Source organism: Bos grunniens, chromosome 7 (assembly GCF_055505025.1).
Source record: "Bos grunniens cultivar Pamir isolate PY7600 chromosome 7, Bosgru_T2T1.0, whole genome shotgun sequence".
Lineage (NCBI taxonomy): Eukaryota > Metazoa > Chordata > Mammalia > Artiodactyla > Bovidae > Bos > Bos grunniens.
Window position 1 is genome coordinate 82,046,188 of NC_141171.1, and position 22,416 is coordinate 82,068,603.

The 22,416-nt window shown below is 39.2% G+C and overlaps 1 protein-coding gene across 4 annotated transcripts in view; it reads left to right on the plus strand.

Annotated features, from left to right (window-relative positions):
• The window catches only part of ATG10 (autophagy related 10), a 262,954-nt gene that overhangs the window by 60,677 nt on the left and 179,861 nt on the right, over positions 1–22,416 (plus strand). For all 4 annotated transcript variants that reach the window (XM_086412856.1, XM_086412857.1, XM_086412858.1 and 1 more), the window contains one exon: positions 16,133–16,240. In XM_086412856.1, the coding sequence (XP_086268982.1) occupies positions 16,133–16,240 (108 nt within the window). The remainder of the gene's footprint in view (positions 1–16,132; positions 16,241–22,416) is intronic.

The following is a 22,416-nucleotide window of genomic DNA, read 5'->3' on the forward strand; positions in this document are numbered from 1 at the left end:
CCCCATGGACTGCAGCCTACCAGGCTCCTCCGTCCATGGGATTTTCCAGGCAAGAGTACTGGAGTAGGGTGCCGTTGCCTTCGAGCAGTGTGTTCTCCTGCTCATCTAAGAAGTTGGTAGGGATTAGAGGTAAAAAGGAGAGTGACGTGGTAGGTCTAAGAGTCCTCCCAGGGAAAGGGAGTAGGACTGATGTGAGAAAGCTAACTTCTTACACAAACAGGCACACTGCTGGGGTTCCCAGCATGTTTTTATTGATGGAATTTAAAAGTGAAGGCCCTAAGTGGTGTAAAACAATGTCCACTTGAGAAGCATAGTGAAGGTATACTATAATTAGGTAGTGACCTAGGAAAAGCACTGGCTTTGTTCTTGTTTAGCAACTAGATGATAAGTTTAGAAAGGAGAGAAAATAAAAGTTAATATTGTATGCAAGAACATTTTATGGTTCTTAGAGTATTATTGACTGCAGAGAGTGGAAGGAAAGCATAGTATTACTTTTTTTTTCTTCATGAAGTGAATTTTTATATTTAATTTAATAACTTTTACAAGGAAAAAAATACATGATCATTACAAAAATTCTAATAATATATAGATATATAAAATACAATTGAAAATATTTCTTTCCACCTCTGACTCAATTCTGTAGTTTGTTTTCTATGTACATGTGGATGTATGCACACTTATAACATATTTACATAAATGGGATCATTGTTTTATAAATTACTTTTTCCACCTAATATTACACAATGGACATCTTTCTTAGTGAGCATATATAGAGTTATCTCATTATTTCTGATAGCTACATAGTATTCCATCATATGGATGATTTAAGTTTGTTTGAAGGATTTCCTATTGGTAAAGAATAACCCCATATTTATTCTCACAGTGATTCCTGTAACCTTTAACAATATACTTCTACTTCCTAATATCTAGTCTCTGGACAAAAATTATTGATTCCTGCTATAATAGATAAGGAATTTAGTGTACTTATACTGTATCCCACATTCCTTTCTGTTCCTCCTTATTTTTTAAATTAATTATATTATTATTTTTACATCATCAAGATTTGTAATATTTAGATTCTGTTAAGCCACTATAATTACTCCTCTGTGCTTTGTTTATAGGTTGATTAGAACTTTAAACCTAATTAGAGTCTGTAAATGAGCATGCCAGTATAAACAAGAGTAACTGCTACTAAATATTGTGATAGAAGGCAGCAGTATAACCCTCAGCCACATGGCTGCTTTAGAGACAGTATTTCAAGTTAAGATCCCACAGATTCTCTTTAAGTTTCATACCATGACCACACTAAGAAAGCTCTTTTAAACTGGGCAGAGCCACAAAACTTCCAATCAAGGAACGGTGCTCACCATGTTTTGTGGTTTAATTCCCAGCTATTGAACCAAAGTGTTCAGTAGGCGTTCGCACCTTAGGTTACACAGATAAAGGCAATAATCATTATGGGTCATGTTGTGCAAATGGTGAAGCAAGGGATATTGGCCTCTATTGGATGGGACAACACATCTAGAAGATGGAGTGCTTTCCCAGACGGACAGCCTCTGCTTCCTCATGCATGCCTAGTCATTTCAGTCATGTCCGACTCTGTGTGACCCCATAGACTATAGCCCGCCAGGCTCCTATGTCCATGGGATTCTCCAGGCAAGAATACTGGAGTGGGTTGCTGTTTCCTTCTCCAGGGGATCTTCCCAGCTCAGAGATGGAACCCACGTCTCTTATGTCTCCTGCATTGGCAGGCAGGTTCTTTATCTGCAGTATATCTCTAACTCTTTCCCCAAAAGGTGTTGATGGACTGTTCAGTAATGGCTGTGCCATGTTTAATAAACTCTAAAATACCGCAAGTCCAGGGAAAAGATGTACAGAGGTCTTTTTCAAGGGTGAAATATGTTGTACACTTATTTTAGGATTTTTGTCTTCTTAAGTTTTTGGTTTTTTGAATTTTTGAATTGCTTTGACTGGATCTAGTCACTCTTGATATTGACTCAGAGGTATCAGAGTCATCCATGGTCAACTTTGACACATGTATTGAAAAGGTGTAGCAGTATGGATTAGTAAGACTGGGGCACAAGGAGACATTTTAACATATTCAAAATTGTGTTCTGGAGGATCTTGAAATCCTTATCAGTCACATTTCTTTACCATCTAAGTTTTAGGCTTTAAAAAAATGAACAGATACTAGTTTATTGTCTGAACCACCCAGTGTAAGCTTTGCTTTTCAGCAACAGTTTTCCTTCTTTTTTTTTGCCCTCAAGATTAATTAACTCTGGACAGCTACTGGTTGTATTGGTTTGATCTCTTACAGAAGGAAAGAACAACCTCTTGAGATCTGTGGCCTAGGTTTGCCTGTTCCTCAGGGTTACATTGGCCTTGAAGGTCCTGTTATTTGTTCAGTGCAGGCAGTGACCTAGAAAATTCCTCTAATTCCTCCCCAATGGCATTGCCAGACCTTCTTGTAGCTGGTCATTCTGGGTAGTTAAATTTGACTTTATGTCCTATATACAATCCTTTATTCCAAAGCAGGGCTGAGGCCCCTAGATAACCACCTAATTTTTTAGACAGCAGTTTTCTAGAGTAGATTGTTTAAAGCTTATTAAAATTCAGCTTCAAAAACCCCATAGTTATTTGGGTAGCTAGATTCTGGCAAGCATATCATAGCTCTCTGGGTGGCATAGCTTATGACAGCTTGTAAGAAAGCAGACCCAAACATGTTCTGTTAGGAAATCCTTAGATCTCCATCCAGTAGGCATTTAGTCCAACACTAGAAAACTTGCTCATCTCTCTTGAGTTCTTTAAGGCTTACAGAACATTTTTTTCCCGAGAAATTCATGATTGGAATCCAATGCAGCAATGTGATGGCCTGGAGGTATACCATTAAAAGACAATCAATAGAGTATTTGTTTAACATACAGTGTTTTCCATTTGTAAACACAAAAGGGTTTATACACTAAAAATGTAAGTTTCCTTCCTAACCCTCCCACTCTCCTTATCCAGACCTCAGAGGTCACCACTCATACCAGTGTCTTGGGTGTCCTTTCAGATATTTTCAGTGTACACAAGCACATGAATTTATATGGAAACAAATTGTAGCATAATACACATATACCTGCTATTCTGCATATTTTTAACTTAATGATCTATTTTGATTATTATCGCATATGAATACTTACTAAACATACTCACTTTTTTATTACTGCATAGCATTCTATTATTTGGGTATACCATAATTTTTTTTTAATACTGTAATTTATTTACCCAATCCTTACTAATGAGCTTTTAGGTTATTTCCAATATTGTGCTATTAAAACAATATTTTAATATATATCATTGCATGAATTTTACTTCCTACATGTACAACTATTTCTGTATGATAAATTGCTAGAAGTACCATTTCTGAATGGAAAGTAGGTGCATTTTAAGTTTGGATACGCATTGCCAACTTGCTCTACAGGGAGGTTATACTAATTTAAACTACCCTGTCCTTGGCAATGTATGAGAGTGCTTGGTTGTTGTATCCACAGTGTATTTCATGCTTTCTGATTTTTGCCGATCTGATAGGTAAAAGATGGTGTCACATAGTTTTACTTTGCATTTTTCTTATTGGTAACATTGAACATATTTTTATATGATTAATATCCATGTATACTTCCTCTTCTAGTGAATTATCTATTTATATTCTTTGCTTGTTTTTCTATTGGGCTATTGGGCTTTTTTTAATGGTTTGTTAGAACTATTAATATATTGAGGAAATTAAAGCTATTTATATGTTGACAAATTAGTCCTTTTCTATTTGAGCTACAAATCTTTTTTTCACATTTTGATATTTGCCTTTTGACTTTAAGAATTTTTCTATGCAGTAGAATTTATTAATATTTTAATCAGTTCAGTCTCTTCGTTATGTCTGACTCTTTGCAACCCCATGAACCGCAACATACCAGGCCTCCCTGTCCATCACCAACTCCCAGAGTTTACCCAACTCATGTCCATTGAGTTGGTGATGCCATTCAACCATCTCATCCTCTGTCGTCCCCTTTTCCTCCTGCCTTCAATCTTTCCCAACAGCAGCGTCTTTTCCAGTGAGTCAGCTCTTCGCATCAGGTGGCCAAAATACTGGAGTTTCAGATTCAACATCAGTCCTTCCAGTGAACACCCAGGACTGATTTCCTTTAGGATGGCCTGGTTGGATCTCCTTGCTGCCCAAGGGACTCTCAAGAGTCTTCTCCAACACCACAGTTCAAAAGCATCAATTCTTCTGAGCTCAGCTTTCTTGATAGTCCAACTCTCACATCCATACATGACTACTGGAAAAACCATAGACTTGACTAGATGGACCTTTGTTGACAAAGTAACTTCTCTGCTTTTTAATATGCTGTCTAGGTTGGTCATAACTTTCCTTCCAAGGAGTAAGCGTCTTTTAATTTCATGGCTGCAGTCATCATCTGCAGTGATTTTGGAGCCCCAAAAAATAAAGTCAGCCACTGTTTCCACTGTTTCTCCATCTATTTGCCATGAAGTGATAGGACCAGATGCCATGATCTTAGTTTTCTGAATGTTGAGCTTTAAGCCAACTTTTTCACTGTCCTCTTTTACTTTCATCAAGAGGCTGTTTAGTTCTTCTTCACTTTCTGCCATAAGGATGGTGTCATCTGCATATGTGAGGTTATTGATATTTCTCCTGGCAATCTTGATTCCAGCTTGTGCTTCTTCCAGTCCAGCATTTCTCATGATGTACTCTGCGTATAAGTTAAATAAGCAGGGTGACAATATACAGCCTTGACGTACTCCTTTTCCTATTTGGAAGCAGTCTGTTGTTCCATGTCCTGTTCTAACTGTTGCTTCCTGACCTACATACAGGTTTCTCAAGAGGCAGGTCAGGTGGTCTGGTATTCCCATCTCTTGAAGAATTTTCCACAGTTTATTGTGATCCATGCAGTCAAAGGCTTTGGCATAGTCAATAAAACAGAAATAGATGTTTTTCTGGAAATCTCTAGCTTTTTCGATGATCCAGTGAATGTTGGCAATTTCATTTCTGGTTCTTCTGCCTTTTCTAAAACCAGCTTGACTATCTGAAAGTTCATGGTTCACATATTGCTGAAGCCTGGCATTTTTGAGCATTACTTTACCAGTATGTGAGATGAGTGCAATTGTGTGGTAGTTTGAGCATTCTTTGGCATTGCCTTTCTCTGGGATTGGAATGAAAACTGACCTTTTCCAGTCCTGTCGCCACTGCTGACTTTTCCAAATATGCTGGCTTATTGAGTGCATATTTTATGTTATATCAAAGTTTTTATTTACTTTGTAGATATCTTTTAAGAATTTTTAGGGAATTCCTTGGTGGTCCAGTGGTTAAGACTCTGCGTTTCCACTGCAGGGGGCACAGGTTGGATCCCTGGTCAGGGAAATAAAGTCCTGCAAGCTGTGCAGCCAAAAATAAAAAAATAAAATAATAAGAATAAATAGATGAATGAATAAGAGCTTTTATAGTCTTCCAGTGTTTACATTGAGCACATTTATGGTATTGTTTTTCTCATTTAGATCTTTATTCCTCATTTTGATGTTTCATGTTGATAACATGAGGACTTTTGACTGTGAGCGAGTGTTGTCTTTTTATTAGCAGTGTCTGGGTTACATACAGCACCTGCGTTTCTGGTTAGTTTCTATTCTGTAGTGACAGTGTGGAGCAACCTGCTGTGTGATGGTAGGCAGCAAGGAGTCCTGATAGCAGAAGTGTAGCTGGATATGGGATGGTTTTGAAGTTATAAGATCACTGGCTGTTACAGGTGCCCTTACTACAGGTCAAGGCTGGGCAAGTTGCTGGGTTTGAGACGGCAGTGAAGGCCACTTAAAAAGCAGTCTCAGCACAGTTGAAATGACAAGATGAGCATCCACAGCAGCAAGTTTAGCATATGGAGGGCTCTGAGTGAGCCCTGGAATTACTGAAATTTGGGAGCTGTTTGTGGCCTTTTCTCTTGAGGCAGCTGCAGAGACCATGGTTGGTTCTGTTCTCAGAGTTCAGAAGGGGACTCCACTGAAATTAGTGCAGTGGTCCTCTACCCTGGCTTTTCTCTGGAGTCTACTCGGAAGATTATGACTTCACTGGTCTGAGGGGGCACCCTAGTAACAGCATTTGCAGAACTCCTCAGGTGAGTCAGATGTGCAGCTAGCATTGAGAACCACTGTTTAATACAGTTTGCTATCTCTTTGAGGCAGGGATTGCAGTCTTCCTGCCTCAGTGCTTCTGATTGTACATCCAGATCACCTGGGATCCTGTTACATACAGATTTCAATGCAGGAGGTCTGTCGTGGGCTTGGGATTCTGCATGTCTAACAAGCTCCCAGGTGATGCTGTATTTGTGTCCCAGACTGCACTTGAGTGGCATGAACTATTCCATGTGCAGAACCTGGCTTCCCCCTGCCCATGAGCGTCAATGAGGATCTTTCTGCTCTCATCCCACTCTCTGGCATAACTTGCTTAGTATAGTAGAAAACTCAGGCCACGAGACCTGCTTTCCACTTCCAGCTCTGCCCCTAATTGGCTGTAGGACAAATCTCTTCAAAGTACTTCAGTCCTTCACCTTCTTATTGCTAAAGCAGGAGGGTGGAACTGGGTGAGGTATAAGGTCCTTTTTGTTCCATCTCGTCCCATGAATGTCTAGGGTGTTTTCATACTCTGTGGGGATAAGGTTTTTATGTGGAAGACCATCCAGATTCTACAGTAAGGACCCCCCTTCCTCTAGCGATAGGGCTTACCTAGGCCTGAGCTTAGGATCATTGGAGAAAGTGAGACTAATCAATGTTAAAAAGTTAAAGAGGTTAATGCTAAATTGTAAGCTATAGTAAGTACAGTAAGACTACAGGGATGCTAGAGAGGAATGCCCATTGGAATTTTCAGGGGGAGGTTTGAGTTCAATTCTGTTTGCCTGGCTTGATGGACTGTAGTGCTAATTTAGAGGGCAGTTCTCATACTTTTACATTTGTTGTTTCTAAAAAAGCATCCTTCAACAGTGAGGAACAAAACATATTTTTATACCTTAAGTTAAAATGATGTGGGAGAAAGGCCTACTTCTGTGAAAGTAAATGTTTGAAATACTGTAAAACTCTCCTTTTTCTATATTTAATTTTTCAAGGCTAATCTTGACTATTAAGAGATTGATATTGAAAAGAAAATCACCATGACCAAATATAGGCTGAGGTAAAAAATAAAAACCCTTTTGCACTTCCCTGTAGACATTAATAAATAGTATCAGAAATTACTTAAAATGGAAATTTAAATTGTTTAAATTATAAGTAACATTGAAAATGACACATCTCTATCCTAACTCATTGGAAAAGATACAAGGTAATTTATTTAGATTTTATAACATAGATGCACAGGAATTTCTGACTCACCTCTTTGATGTCAAAGGAGGTGTATTTTGCATTGTAATTAGAGCTCTACTAAGTTATAGCTTCCCTTAGGAAGAGATTGTATGACCAACACTCAGGTATTAAAAATACAAAATAGAACAGTTACCCTCATTTGATGGATTATATGCAGTACACACAATTTAGCTCTAACTTTTCTCTAAACATCCTAAGACTTTTTCCTTCTATTGCCAGATTATTTTAAAATTGCAGACTGTGAGCACTTTTTCTCAGGTATACATACTATTATGGTTTTATTGTAGTTGGTAAATCTTATATATAATCAACTATTGATTATCTATCACAATGAATGATAATACAAATACAGTAGAAAAATCTTCTCGTTTTCAACTAATAAACACAATATATGTCATTTTATAAAAAGACTATTTTGGTTGCAAGTGACAGGAAACCCAATTCATATTGGATACAGCCAAGAAGGGACTTTTGGGGGCCTTTGAAAATGAAAATTTGAGGGCAGAGCTAGCTTCAGGTATTGTTGGTGTAAATAGTGTAATCAGAATCTTATGCATCTTGTGGTCTTGTTTCCCTCTGCGTTGGCTTTATCCTCAGGCTCCATTTAATTACATAATGGCTGCCAATACTGCCAAAGTTTTACCTTTCTGGGTCAAATATAGGAGAAAAGAGAATAGATTTCACTGGAAATACAACAATAATTCCAGCTACAAAATGTAGAACCTTAGTGAAATAATAAAAGATAATAGTATTTGATACTTGATAGCTTATTTTACAGGTTCAGTTCAGTTCAGTCACTCAGTCGTGTCCGACTCTTTGCGACCCCATGAATCGCAGCACGCCAGGCCTCCCTGTCCATTACCAACTCCAGAGTTCACTCAGACTTACGTCCGTCGAGTCAGTGATGCCATCCAGCCATCTCATCCTCTGTCGTCCCCTTCTCCTCCTGCCCCCAATCCCTCCCAGCATCAGAGTCTTTTCCAATGAGTCAGCTCTTTGCATGAGGTGGCCAAAGTACTGGAGTTTCAGCTTTAGCATCATTCCTTCCAAAGAAATCCCAGGGCTGATCTCCTTCAGAATGGACTGGTACAGGTAGAAAGGATATTCAGGACATTTAACCATCAATGATATTGGCATCAACCAGTCTGAATGAGTTGACTGCAGTCAACCAGAACTAGTATTGATCGTGATCAAACAGCAGGTTCCCTGTGTGAATCCAGAGGGATGACAGTCCAATTGACTGAGAGGTATGGATCACAGCCTTGTTGTGGCAGAGGGGCTTGTGTAACTAAATAAAGCTATGAGCCATGCTGCTCAGGGCCACCCAAGATGGACAGGTCATAGTGGAGAGTACTGACAAAACATGGTCCACTGGAGGAAAGAAAGACAAACTCCTCCAGTATACTTGCCTTGAGAACCCCATGAATAGTATGAAAAGGGGAAAAGATATGACACCAAAAGTTGAGCCCCCCTGGTCAGAAGGTGTCCATTATGTTACTGAGGAAGAGCAGAGAAATAGCTCCAGAAAGAAGGAAGAGGCTGGGCCAAAGTGGAAACAACACTCAGTTGTGGATGTGTCTGGTGATGAAAGCAAAGTCCTAATATGTAAAGAACAATATTGGATAGGAACCTGGAATGTTAGGTCCCTAAATCAAAGTAAACTGGATGTGGTCAAGCAGGAGATGGCAAGAGTGAACATTGACGTTTTAGGAATCAGTGAATTAAAATTGATGGGAATAGGCGAATTTAATTCAGATGACCATTATATCTGCTACTGTGGGCAAGAATCCCTTAGAATAAATTGAGTAGCCCTGATAGCTAACAAAGGTCCGTCTAGTCAAGGCTGTGGTTTTTCCAGTGGTCATGTATGGATGTGAGAGTTGGACTGTGAAGAAAGCTGAGCGCTGAAGAATTGATGCTTTTGAACTGTGGTGTTGGAGAAGACTCTTCCAACCAGTCCGTTCTAAAGGAGATCAGTCCTGGGTATTCTTTGGAAGGACTGATGCTAATGCTGAAACTCCAGTACTTTGGCCACCTCATGCGAAGAGTTGATTCATTGGAAAAGACTGATGCTGGGAGGGATTGGGGGCAGGAGGAGAAGGGGACGACAGAGGATGAGATGGCTGGATGGCATCACCGACTCGATGGACATGAGTTTGGGTGAACTCTGGGAGTTGGTGATGGACAGGGAGGCCTGGCGTGCTGCGATTCATGGGTTTGCAAAGAGTCAGACACAACTGAGCGACTGAACTGAACTGAACTGATAGCCAACAAAAGAGTCAAAATTACAATACTTGGGTGCAACCTCAAAACCAAAAGAATGGTCTTGGTTCATTTGCAAAGCAAACCATTCAACATCAGATTAATCCAAGTCTATGCCCACACCACTAATGCTAAAGAAGCTGAAGCTGAATGATTCTGTGAAGACTTATAAGACCTTCTAGAGCTAATACCAAAAAAGAAAAAAAGTCCTTTTTATCATAGGGGATTGAAATGCAAAAGTAGGAAGTCAAGAGATGCCTGGAGTAACAGGCAAGTTTGGTCTTGGAGTACAAACTGAAGCAGGGCAAAGGCTAATAGAGTTTTGTTAGAGAGAGAACACACTGGTCATAGAAAATACCCTCTTCCAACAACACAAGTGACTCCTCTACACATGGACATCACCAGATGGTCAATACCGAAGTCAGATTGATTGTATTCTTTGTGGCCGAAGATGGAGAAGCTCTGTACAGTTAGCCAAAAAAAAAAAAGACCTAGAGCTTACTGTGGCTCAGATCATAGAGATCTTTACCACAGACTTCAGGCTTAAAGTGAAGAAAGCAGGGACCACTACTAGACCATTCAGGTATGACCTAAATCATACCCCTTATGATTATACAGTGGAGGTGAAGAACAGATTCAAGGGATTAGATCTGATAGACAGAGTGTCTGAATAACTATGGATGGAGGTTGTAACACTGTATAGGAGGCAGTGACCAAAACCATCCCCCAAAAAAGAGATGCAAGAAAGCAAAGTGGTTGTCTGAGGAGGCTTTAAATATAGCTGAGAAACGAAGAGAAGCAAAAAGCAAGGAAGAAAGGGAAAGATATACCAACTGAATGCAGAGTTCCAGAGAATAGCAAGGAGTAATAAGAATGCCTTTTTAAGTGAACAATGAAATGAAATAGTGGAAAACATGGGGAATGGGAAAGACTAGAGATCTCTTCAAGAAAATTGGAGATACAAAGGGAACATTATACAAGGATGGGCATGTAAAGGACAGAAACAACAAGGATCCAACAGAAGCAGAAAAGATTAAGAAGAGATAGCAAGAATACACAGAAGAACTCTACAAAAAGGTCTTAATGACCTGGATAACCATAATGGTGTGATCACTCACCTAGAGCTAGACATCTTTGCGTGTGAAGTCAAGTGGACCTTAGGAAACATTACTACAAACAAATCTAGTGGAGGTGATCAAATTCCAGCTGAGCGGTTTCAAATTCTAAAAGATGGTGCTGTTAAAGTGCTGCACTCAATATGTCAGCAAATTTGGAAAACTCAGCAGTGGCCACAAGATTGGAAAATGTCAGTTTTCATTCGAGTCCCAAAGAAGGTCAGCACCAAAGAATGTTCAAACGACTGTACAATTGTGCTCATTTCACATACTAGCAAGGTAGTGCTCAAATTATCTTGTGAGTAGATGGTAAAGAATCTGCCTGTAATGCAGGAGAACTGGGTTTGATCCCTGGGTTGAGAAGATCCCCTGGAGAAGGAAATGGTAACCCACTCCAGTATTCTTGCCTGGAGAACTCCATGGACAGACGAGCCTCATGGGCTACAGCCCGTGGGGGCATGACTGAGTGACTTTCACTTCAGTTCAGTGCTCAAACTCCTTCAAGCTAGGCTTCAACAGTATGTGAACTCAGAAATTCCAAATGTACAAGTTGCGTTTTGAAGAGGCAGAGGAACCACAGATCAAATTGTCAACATTTGTTGAATCATAGAGAAAGCAAGGGAATTCCAGAAAAACACCAACTTCTACTACATTGACAACACTAAAGCCTTTGACTCTGTGGATCACAACAAACTGGAAAATTTTTAAAGAGATGGGAATGCCAGACTACCTTACCTGCCTCCTGAGAAACCTGCATGCAGGTCAAGAAATAACAGTTAGAACTGGCCATGGAACAAAGGACTAGTTCATAGTTGGAAAAGGAGTACGTCAAGGCTGTATATTGTAACCCTGCTTATTAACTTCTATGCAGACTACATCATGTGAAATGTCAGGCTGGATGAATCATAAGCTGGAGTCAAGATTGCCACAAGAAGTATAAGCAACCTCAGATATGCAAATGATACCACTTTAATGGCAGAAAGTGAAGAGGAACTAAAGAGCCTCTTGATGAGGGTAAAAAAGGAGAGTGAAAAGCTGGCTTAAAACTCAACATTCAAAACATTAATATCATGGCATCTGATCCCATCACTTCATTGCAAATAGATTGGGAAAAAGTGGACACAGTGACAAATTTTCTTTTCTTGGGCTCCAGAATCATTGTGGACAGTGACTGCAGCTGTGAAATTAAAAGATGTTTGTTCCTTGGGAGGAAAGCTATGGCAAACGAAGACAACATATTAAAGAGCAGAGACATCACTTTGCTGACAAAGATTTGTATGATGCAAGCTATGGTTTTTCCTGTAGTCATGTATGGATGTGAGAGTTGGACCATAAACCAGGCTGAACACCAAAGAATGGATGCTTTTGAGTTGTGCTGGAGAAGATTCTCGAGCATCCCTTGGACTGGAAGGAGATCAAACCAGTCAATCCTGAAGGAAATCAACTCTGAATATTCATTGGAAGGTTTGATGTTTAAGCTGGAGCTCCAATACTTTGGCCACCTGATAAGAAGAACTGATTCATTGGAAAAGATTCTGAGGCTGGGAAAGATTAAGGGCAGGAGGAGAAGAGGGTAACAGAGGATAAGATGATTGGATAGCATCATTGAATCAATGGACTTGAGTTTGAGCAAATTCTGGGAGATAGTGAAAGACAGGGAAGCCTGGCATTTTGCAGTCCATGGGGTTGCCAAGAGTCGGACAGGACTTAGCAACACAAAAACAACAACAACAATTATAAAGATGCCATCAGATTTAAGAAAATATCATTTCTGTATTAGTTTCCTAGAGCTTCCATAACAAAGTACCACAAACTTTATGGCTTAAAACACAGAAATTTATTCTGTCAAAGTTCTGAAATTGGAAGTTGAAATTCAAGGTGTCAGCAGGGCCATGGTCCCTCCAAGGGCTCTATAGAAGAACCTTTCCTTGCCTTTTCTAGCTTCTGGTTAGTTGATAGAAATCTTGAAATTCTTTGGCTGATAGATGCATCACTCCAATCTTTGCCTCTTTCTCCCCATGACCTTCTCCCATGTGTCTGTCTCCATAGCCAAATTTCCCTTTTCTCATAAGGACACAAGTTATATTGGATTTAGGGTCTAGTTTATTCTAGTATGATCTCATCTTAACTTGATTACAGCTACATAGACCCTATCTCCAAATAAGGTCACAAACAAGGTTTCTGGTGGATATAAATTTTGGAAGGATAGTGTTCAACCCCAGAGAAGATTAGCGTGGACCCTGTGCAAAGATGACACACACACAGTATTCAACCCAAGATATTACCTAATATCAAACACTCTTACATAGTTGTCATGACACAAATTTGAAAACATATTCAATTTTAAATGGCTCACAACACTATAAAATCTCCTTATTTTATAGTTAAAAACTGGATTTTTGAATCTTAGTAAAAGTATTTAAGAGAATTATGAATTTTTTAGTTTGAATGCTATTCTGTACATATATTTTTTTTACTACATCAGATTAAGTAACCATGTTTTTCTTATTTATAATTATTTTAATTCTGTTGAAATGCGAATGTTAGTGTGACATTTTGGTGGAGAATTAATAATGGTCGTTAATATGTGAGTATGTGCATAAGAGTTACTAAATTTTTATGCGTGACTTCACTAAGTTCAAACTAGTTTTGCCTTAAAAAAAATGAAACTGATCACAGTTAGATGAACATCAACTATTAGTGATCATAATAGTAAGTGTTATTGGAAAAGATTACTTTTCATTTCAATCCCAAAGAAAGGCAATGCCAAAGAATGTTCAAATTACTGCACAAACAACTGCACTCATCTCACACGCTAGCAAAGCAATGTTCAAAATTCTCCAAACCAGGCTTCAACAGTACATGAACCGTGAACTTCCGGATGTTCAAGCTGTATTTACAAAAGGCAGAGGAAGCAGAGATTAAATCGCCAACATCTGTTGGGTCATCGAAAAAGCAAGAGAGTCCCAGAAAAACATCTGCTTCTTTATTGACTATGCCAGAGCCTTTGATTGTGTGGATCACAACAAACTGTGGAAAATTCTTCAAGAGATGGGAATACCAGACCACCTGACCTGCCTCTTGAGAAATCTGTATGCAGGTCAAGAAGCAACAGTTAGAACCAGACATGGAACAACAGACTGGTTCCAGATTGGGAAAGGAGTATGTCAAGGCTGTATATTGTCACCCTGCTTTATTTAACTTATATGCAGTGTACATCATGAGAAATGCTTGGCTGGATGAAACACAAGCTGGAATCAAGATTGCCAGGAGAAATATCAATAACCTTACACATGCAGATGACACTATTCTCATGGCAGAAAGTGAAGAACTAAAGAGCCTCTTGATGAAAATGAAAGAGGAGAGTGAAACAGTTGGCTTAAAACTCAGTCTTCAAAAAACTAAGATCATGGCATCCAGTCCCATCACTTCATGGCAAATAGATGGGGAAATAATGGAAACAGTGAGAGACTTTATTTTTTGGGGCTCCGAAATCACTGCAGATGGTGACTGCAGCCATGAAATTAAAAGAGGCTTGCTCAAGGACGTAGTAATACATCCAGCGAGGAATGTTTCCTGCCATTGCCCTTGGGTGCGGTAGCTATGCATGATGTACATCCAGGGAGTTCCCTGGTGGTTCAGTGGTTAGGACTCCATGCTCGCAGTGCCGAGGGCCCAGGTGAATTCCCTGGTTGGGGAATTAAGATCCCACAAAAAGCACAACATGGCCATTAAATAAATAAATGTGTATCCATGATCCCCAGGATCCATATTGACAAGGTGATTCTGGTGTCTGAAATTTACTCCAAAAAAAGAAAAAAGAATAAATAAAAGAGGCTTGCTCTTTGGAAGAAAATCTATGACCAACCTAGACAGCATATTAAAAAGCAGAGACATTACTTTGTCAACAAAGGTCCATCTAGTCAAAGCTGTAGTTTTTCCAGTGGTCATGTATGGATGTGAGAGTTAGACCATAAAGAAAGCTGAGTGCTGAAAAATTGATGCTTTTGAACTGTGGTGTGGGAGAAGACTCTTGAGAGTCCCTTGGACTGCAAGGAGATCAAACCAGTCCATCCTGAAGGAAATCAGTCCTGAATATTCATTGGAAGGACTGAAGCAGAAGCTGAAACTCCAATAGTTTGGCCACCTGATGCGAAGAGCTGACTCATTTGAAAAGACCCTGATGCTGGGAAATATTGAAGGCAGGAGGAGAAGGGGACGATAGGGTATGAGATGGTTGGATGGCATCACTGACTCGATGGACATGAGTTTGAGCAGGCTCCAGGAGTCTGTGATGGACAGTGAAGCCTAGTGTGCTGCAGTCCATGGGGTTTCAAAGAGTCAGACATGACTGAGCGACTGAACTGAACTGAACTGACACTAATGGTAAAGAACCTGGCTGCCAATGTAGGACACTTAAGAGACACAGGTTTGATCCCTGGGTTGGAAAGATCTCCTGGAGGAGGGCATGGCAACCCACTCCAGTATTCTTGCCTGGAGAATCCCATGGTCATAGGAGCCTGGCTGGCTACCATCCATAGGGTCACAAAGAGTTGGACACTACTGAAGTGACTTAGTATGCATTCATTACATAAGAAGCAGGAGAGAAATGCAACTGGTAAAGGGCTTGGATACCTTCCAACATTTGAGAATAGTGGAAATTATCTTCAACTCTTTGAAGAATGGCTCTGAAAACGAGTTAAGACTCCAGAAGGCATAACTAGAACTGGTGAATTAAGGTTCAATGGACACACTTCAGTGCAATATAGAACTAAGGTTTTTCAGTGAACAGTGTGTTGTATACCAGAATGCAGGTGGTAGTTGTGTAAGGGGGTGACATGTGGGTTCCTGGAAGTGCTCCAGAAGGAGGTGAAAGATTACCTCTCCAGGACCTCTTAATGGAGATCTTTCCTTGAGCAATAAATTGAAACAGTGGATCATTTCTAGCTTCAAGATGCAAGTCCTCCTAAAATTTCTATTTCTCTATATTCTATTAAATGTATATCAATATTAATTATATGACAAGACATTTCTATAAGTTGATATATTTTTAAACAGCTGCCAACCTATGGTGCTGTATGAATTCTATGTTTTGAAGTGCTTGGGGGAAAAAGGTATTTAACCTATGAGAAGAGGAAACATCATTAATAGGTGATAAAAGTAGGGGCTTAAAACTTCTATTTATTGAATACTTACTGTGTGCAGGATGAATTGGATGAATTTTTCCATATTATCTCATCTCATTTAATATGCTTAGTTTTTCATTGCTTGGTTTGGAACTTGTGAGACACTGTAGTTCTTAGAATGATGAATTCTCACAATAATTGGCTTTTTCTTATGTATTCTTTGGTGATGGAACACAGGACTGTTCTGATGGCTACATGTGTAAAACACATTTTCAAGTTAAAAATGGAACTGCAGTGTCACATCAAGGAACATCTGCCCATGTACAGACATTTCTTCCTGTGGAGGTGAGTGATTTAACATATCATGTTCTCCTTTTCAGTCTTTGTAAAGCATAAAGTAAAAGTTTGAATCTGATAAATATATTTAAAAAATTAACTGCCATCAGATCCTGAACCTGTTGTAAGGGGAGAAGTGAATATCATTTCTAAGAGGTATTTTCTTCTCTAATATTGAAATCAGGAACTGTGGTAAAGTTAAGATTCACTCTGGGTCTGTACAGCTTGTCACAAGGCTTCACCCTTTTGGTTTCTCTTAGATCTAAAAACTACAGATGCCTTCCGTTGCTTATTGATTTTTTCCAGTAAAATCCCCTCAGGATAATACCAGGCCTATACCTCAGCTGAGTAATGTATGATGGAGATCTCTTTACCTAGTCTACCTTTAATTCTTCTCCTTTGTCCTTTAAAATATGCTGGATCTGGGTCTCATTCCTTAGGGGACTTTAACCTTGACTTGAAAATCTTGCTAAATTAAAATTTAATAAGCTACTAATAATGGCATAATGGTTTTCTGGGATATTTTCAACTTTCTTTTTATCAAAATGAAAATAGACTTATTGTACTTTATGTTGTTAATAAAATTTTTTATACATCCATTGTAAAATTAAACAATAGAAAAATATATAAAAACTCCCATACATCCTTCAACTGAAGGTAACCACTATGAATATTTTGGTAAGTATCCTTATGCAACGCATATTTCTGTCAGACACACACATACATACTTGTGTTCTGCAATGAACAAGTATGGCATGGAGATCTTCCCATGTCAGTAGATGTAGATATCTGTAGTTAGTTATTTTTTAATGGCTCCACTGCATTTCATCCTATGGATGAACTATAATTATGTGAACCCATATTGAAGTAAAATGCTTGAATTTTAAAATTGAATCAGTGGGGATCTAATTGCTTCAACATGAAGAAAGAAATATAATGCTTAAATTCCAAATTCCAAATATCCTGGTAAAATGGGAAAGGAGACTTTTTTTGGTGACAGTTAAGCCCTAACCCCTTCTGTCTGTGTATTATGCTGGCCTGGAAGTAACTGTTGCCTATATAATTTATTTTTTATTTATTTTTAAAATTAAATTTATTTTTTTTAAAGTACTCCAAGGGATTTTTATATTTGGTTGCACCAGGTCTTAGTTGCAACATGTGGGATCTAGTTCCCTGACCAGGGTTTGAACTCAAGCCCCCTGCATTGGGAGCTCGGAGTTTTAGCCACTGGACCAGCAGGGAATCCCATTGCCTGTATAACTTACTTTGCAATTTATTCTTGAGGATATTGTGTTTGGTAATAAAGTAAGTGCCCCTGATTTATATATAGATTTAAGGTTTTTTTGGGTAATGTTTTTAGTATATTGAGTGCTTAGTCACTCAGTTGTGTCCGACTCTTTGCAGCTCTCTGGACTGTAGTCTTCCAGGCTCCTCCATCCAACAGATTTTTCAGGCAAGGGTACTGGAGTGGGTTGCCATTTTTCTCCTCCAGGGGATCTTGAGTAGGTGTTCAAATTTTGATTACTGTTTCATGGTTCGAATAACGAACATCATATATGAAGCCAAGCATGTTAGGAAGCTTTTCAGTTCATTATATATTAACTTCAAAAATGTACATGGAGATGATGATTTAAAAGATAAATTACTAGTTCTTCCCTAACAAGTTGGCAGACATTTGAAAAGCACTAAAAAGTGGTGTTGACAGTGTGAGGAAACTGACACTTTCTGGTTGATGTTTTAACTTCACAAAGTTTAAAGATGTGCACATACTATGAATTATCTATTCCAATTCTAGGAATTTAGCTTCATAAAATATAATTTTTTTCAACATTTCCCAACAAATTTCAAACATATGAAAAAGTAAAAAGAATTTTGCAGTGAACATCCCTGTATTCTTTGCTTGGATTCCAACATTAACATTTTGCTGTGCTTGCTGTATTATATATTTCTCCCTCTATTCATCTATCTTCCTTTTTGGTGCAGTGCTTTTACATCAAAGTATACTGCAGAAAATAATTAGAAATGTACAGAAAATTTTACATGTGTACATTTAAAACTTCTTCAAGTTTTACATGAAAGTATATTCATTCATTGGTCAGTTTTCATTCCAATCCCAAAGAAAGCCAATGCCAAAGAATGCCCAAACTACCGCACAATTACACTCATCTCACACTCTAGTAAAGTAATGCTCAAAATTCTCCAAGCCAGGCTTCAGCAATATGTGAACCGTGAACTTCCAGATGTTCAAGCTGGTTTTAGAAAAGGCAGAGGAACCAGAGATCAAATTGCCAACATCCGCTGGATCATGGAAAAAGCAAGAGAGTTCCAGAAAAGCATCTATTTCTGCTTTATTGACTATGCCAAAGCCTTTGACTGTGTGGATCACAATCAACTGTGGAAAATTCTGAAAGAGATGGGAATACCAGACCACCTGATCTGCCTGTTGAGAAATTTGTATGCAGGTCAGGAAGCAACAGTTAGAACTGGACATGGAACAACAGACTGGTTCCAAATAGGAAAAGGAGTACGTCAAGGCTGTATATTGTCACCCTGTTTATTTAACTTATATGCAGAGTATATCATGAGAAATGCTGGGCTGGAAGAAACACAAGCTGGAATCAAGATTGCCAGGAGAAATATCAATAACCTCAGATATGCAGATGACACCACCCTTATGGCAGAAAGTGAAGAGGAACTCAAAAGCCTCTTGATGAAAGTAAAAGAGGAGAGTGAAAAAGTTGGCTTAAAGCTCAACATTCAGAAAACGAAGATCATGGCATCTGGTCCCATCACTTTATGAGAAATAAATGGGGAAACAGGGGAAACAGTGTCAGACTTTATTTTTCTGGGCTGCAAAATCACTGCAGATGGTGATTGCAGCCATGAAATTAAAAGACGCTTGCTCCTTGGAAGGAAAGTTATGACCAACCTAGACAGCATATTCAAAAGCAGAGACATTACTTTGCCAACGAAGGTCCGTGTAGTCAAGGCTATGGTTTTTCCTGTGGTCATGTATGGATGTGAGAGTTGGACTGTGACAAAAGCTGAGTGCCGAAGAATAGATGCTTTTGAACTGTGGTGTTGGAGAAGACTCTTGAGAGTCCCTTGGACTGCAAGGAGATCCAACCAGTCCATTGTGAAGGAGATCAGCCCTGGGATTTCTTTGGAAGGAATGATGCTAAAGCTGAAACTCCAGTACTTTGGCCACCTCATGCAAAGAATTGACTCATTGGAAAAGACTCTGATGCTGGGAGGGATTGGGGGCAGGAGGAGAAGGGGACGACAGAGGATGAGATGGCTGGATGGCATCGCTGACTTGATGGATGTGAGTCTGGGTGAACTCTGGGAGTTGGTGATGGACAGGGAGGCCTGGCGTGCTGCGATTCATGGGGTCACCAAGAGTCAGACACGACTGAGTGACTGAACTGAACTGAACTGATATTCATTTTACCATTATTTATAATAGGAAAAAGTAGAAACAATGAAAATATCCAACAGTAGTGGCACCCCACTCCAGTGTTCTTGCCTGGAGAGTCCCAGGGGCGGGGGAGCCTGGCAGGCTGCCGTCTACGGGATTGCACAGAGTCGGACACGACTGAAGCAACTTAGCAGCAGTAGCAGTAGTGGATTAGTTGCTTATGGCACATTTCTGTGATGGACTTTGTGATTCAGTAGGTTTGGATTGGAGCCTGAGAATTTTCAGTTCTAACAAGTTCCCAGGTTATGCTGATGCTGGTGGTACAGGGACCACCACACTCTAATAACTACTGCAGTACTTTATAATGGAACTCTTAGCATATTTTAGATGTACAGCTGAGATGGTTAGTTAATATAATATATGGTAGAGTTGATATTGTAATAATCTTGATGAAATGAAAAATGTCTTAGGTTGAGCCTGAGATGGAGATTCCTGTTGAAGTGACTTATTAAGGATATGTTCTTAGGAGAAAGGGAGTGATGGAAGCAGGAAAGAACAAGGGATAAAAGCTAAGGGAGATTGTGGTCTCACTCGAGATGAGCTTTAGTCTGATCTCCTTAGAACTCTGGAGCATAGATACCCAAAATTAGTCTCACCTTGTTTCCTTGAGGCTGACCTTTTGTACTCTGTAACATTTATTGATCTGTCAGTCTGTCATTGCCTGATGTAGAGGAAGACATAGCTTCCAAGCAAGATGGCTCCAGTATTACTGAGAAATTCTTCAGGGAAGAGGGCTGCTGTGTGTTGTCAGCCAACAATTACAACAGCTGGGTGCTAATGGGTACGCTGGCCTTAAGGGGACCTGGGCAGGGCAGCAACAGTGTCTACTACCAAAGAGTAACCTAAAAGCAACAAAATGGCATCTGTGAGGAAGTATATGTATAAGGCCTGCATTGACATGACAGCAGTTTGTTTGAGAAAGGACTAATGATTTTAGTTAACCCCAAGCTCAAGGTAAGTGAAAAAAATGCCATGGATGCTAGAGAAACTGACTGGAAACCTAAGACATATTAATGAAAACATGATTGGATCCCAAATATTGTCTGGGGTCCCCTGGAGGGTCCCAGAGACCCTTTTAAGGGGTCCACAAGGTCAAGTATATGTAATAATGTTAAGATATTATTTACATTTTGTACTTTCATTCTCCCCTAGTTTCCCAGAGGCTACCTATGTGTGATTTTGCAACAGAGTGAGTGCAGAAACAGTTATAAAAATCCAGCTATCTTTAATTAAGTTAGACACTAAAAATATTTTCAAAATGTATACTGCTTTTCTTACTAATTTATGTTGTTTTGGAAAACATTTATTTTTTCATAGAAACTTGCTGTTATATTATCATTCATAGAAATTTGCTATTATATTACCATGTATTTTTAAAGTGAACTAATATTTTTTAAATTTCATTTTTAATTTCTAATACAATAAATATCATGCACATAACTCTCTTAAGCAAAAAGTTCATTGGAATCTTCAATGAATTTTTTTTAAATTTTATTTTATTTTTAAACTTTACAATATTGTATTAGTTTTGCCAAATATCGAAATGAATCCACCACAGGTATACCTGTGTTCCCCATCCTGAACCCTCCTCCCTCCTCCCTCCTCATACCCTCCCTCTGGGTCGTCCCAGTGCACCAGCCCCAAGCATCCAGTATCGTGCATCGAACCTGGACTGGCGACTCGTTTCATACATGATATTATACATGTTTCAATGCTATTCTCCCAAACCTCCCCACCCTCTCCCTCTCCCACAGAGTCAATAAGACTGATCTATACATCAGTGTCTCTTTTGCTGTCTCGAATTTTAAAAGTGTAAAGGGGTGTTGAGACCAGATAGTTTGAAAATCATTGCTATAGAACAAGGAAATATTACCTTATTATATGTGCAGAACAACATTGATAGAGTACATGATGAACAGATTCATAAATAATAGTTGAAAATTGATCATAAATGGGGTTTATCCATTCAAAGAAGCATACTGGGGGCCATGGGTAGGCTTGAAAATATATTATTATGAGGACTATTGGGAGTTCTGGGGATGTTAAATTAGAACTAAAGACCTAGGAAGGTTAATTGTCTTAAGATATCTAGAAAGCTTTCCCGTGGAAGAGAGAGTAGACTCACATTGTTTCTGAGGAGACAGAGTAACTGGAAATTATTCAAGACAGGTCTCTCTACTGTTTAGGTTGCTCACAGTGAAGTTGGTCATCTTGCAAAGCTGTGAGTTCCCTTCCCTTTCTTGGAGATGTTAGCCACAGAGTGGATAACCTTTTCTCCAAAACAGTGGTCACTGACAGAAATATTTAGATGTTTAAAGCACCAGGATGGTGATGAATGAAGTGGGCTGATGGGAGTTGGTGGGACCTGTGGAGAAGTGGAGAGGGAATGGTTCATCCAAAGGGGCAGTAGAAATGCTTCTCCAGGTGGATTTTCAAGAGAAGGCAAGATTTGGATTTATGTGTTGATTTAAGTAAAAAAAAAAAAAAATCTGTGCAGACTAAATAGACTATGTGTATGGGCTGCAAATGGTCCTTAGGCCACCAGTTTATAACCTGGCCTCTAATATTATAGAAAGGGGTCCCACATTATATAGAAGACTGAGCCAGGGGACTTTGGAATTCTCTTTAGAATTTAGAGCACCATCCATAACTGGGCTTCCCAGGTGGTGCTAGTGGTAAAAAACCTGCCTGTGAATGCAGGAGACGA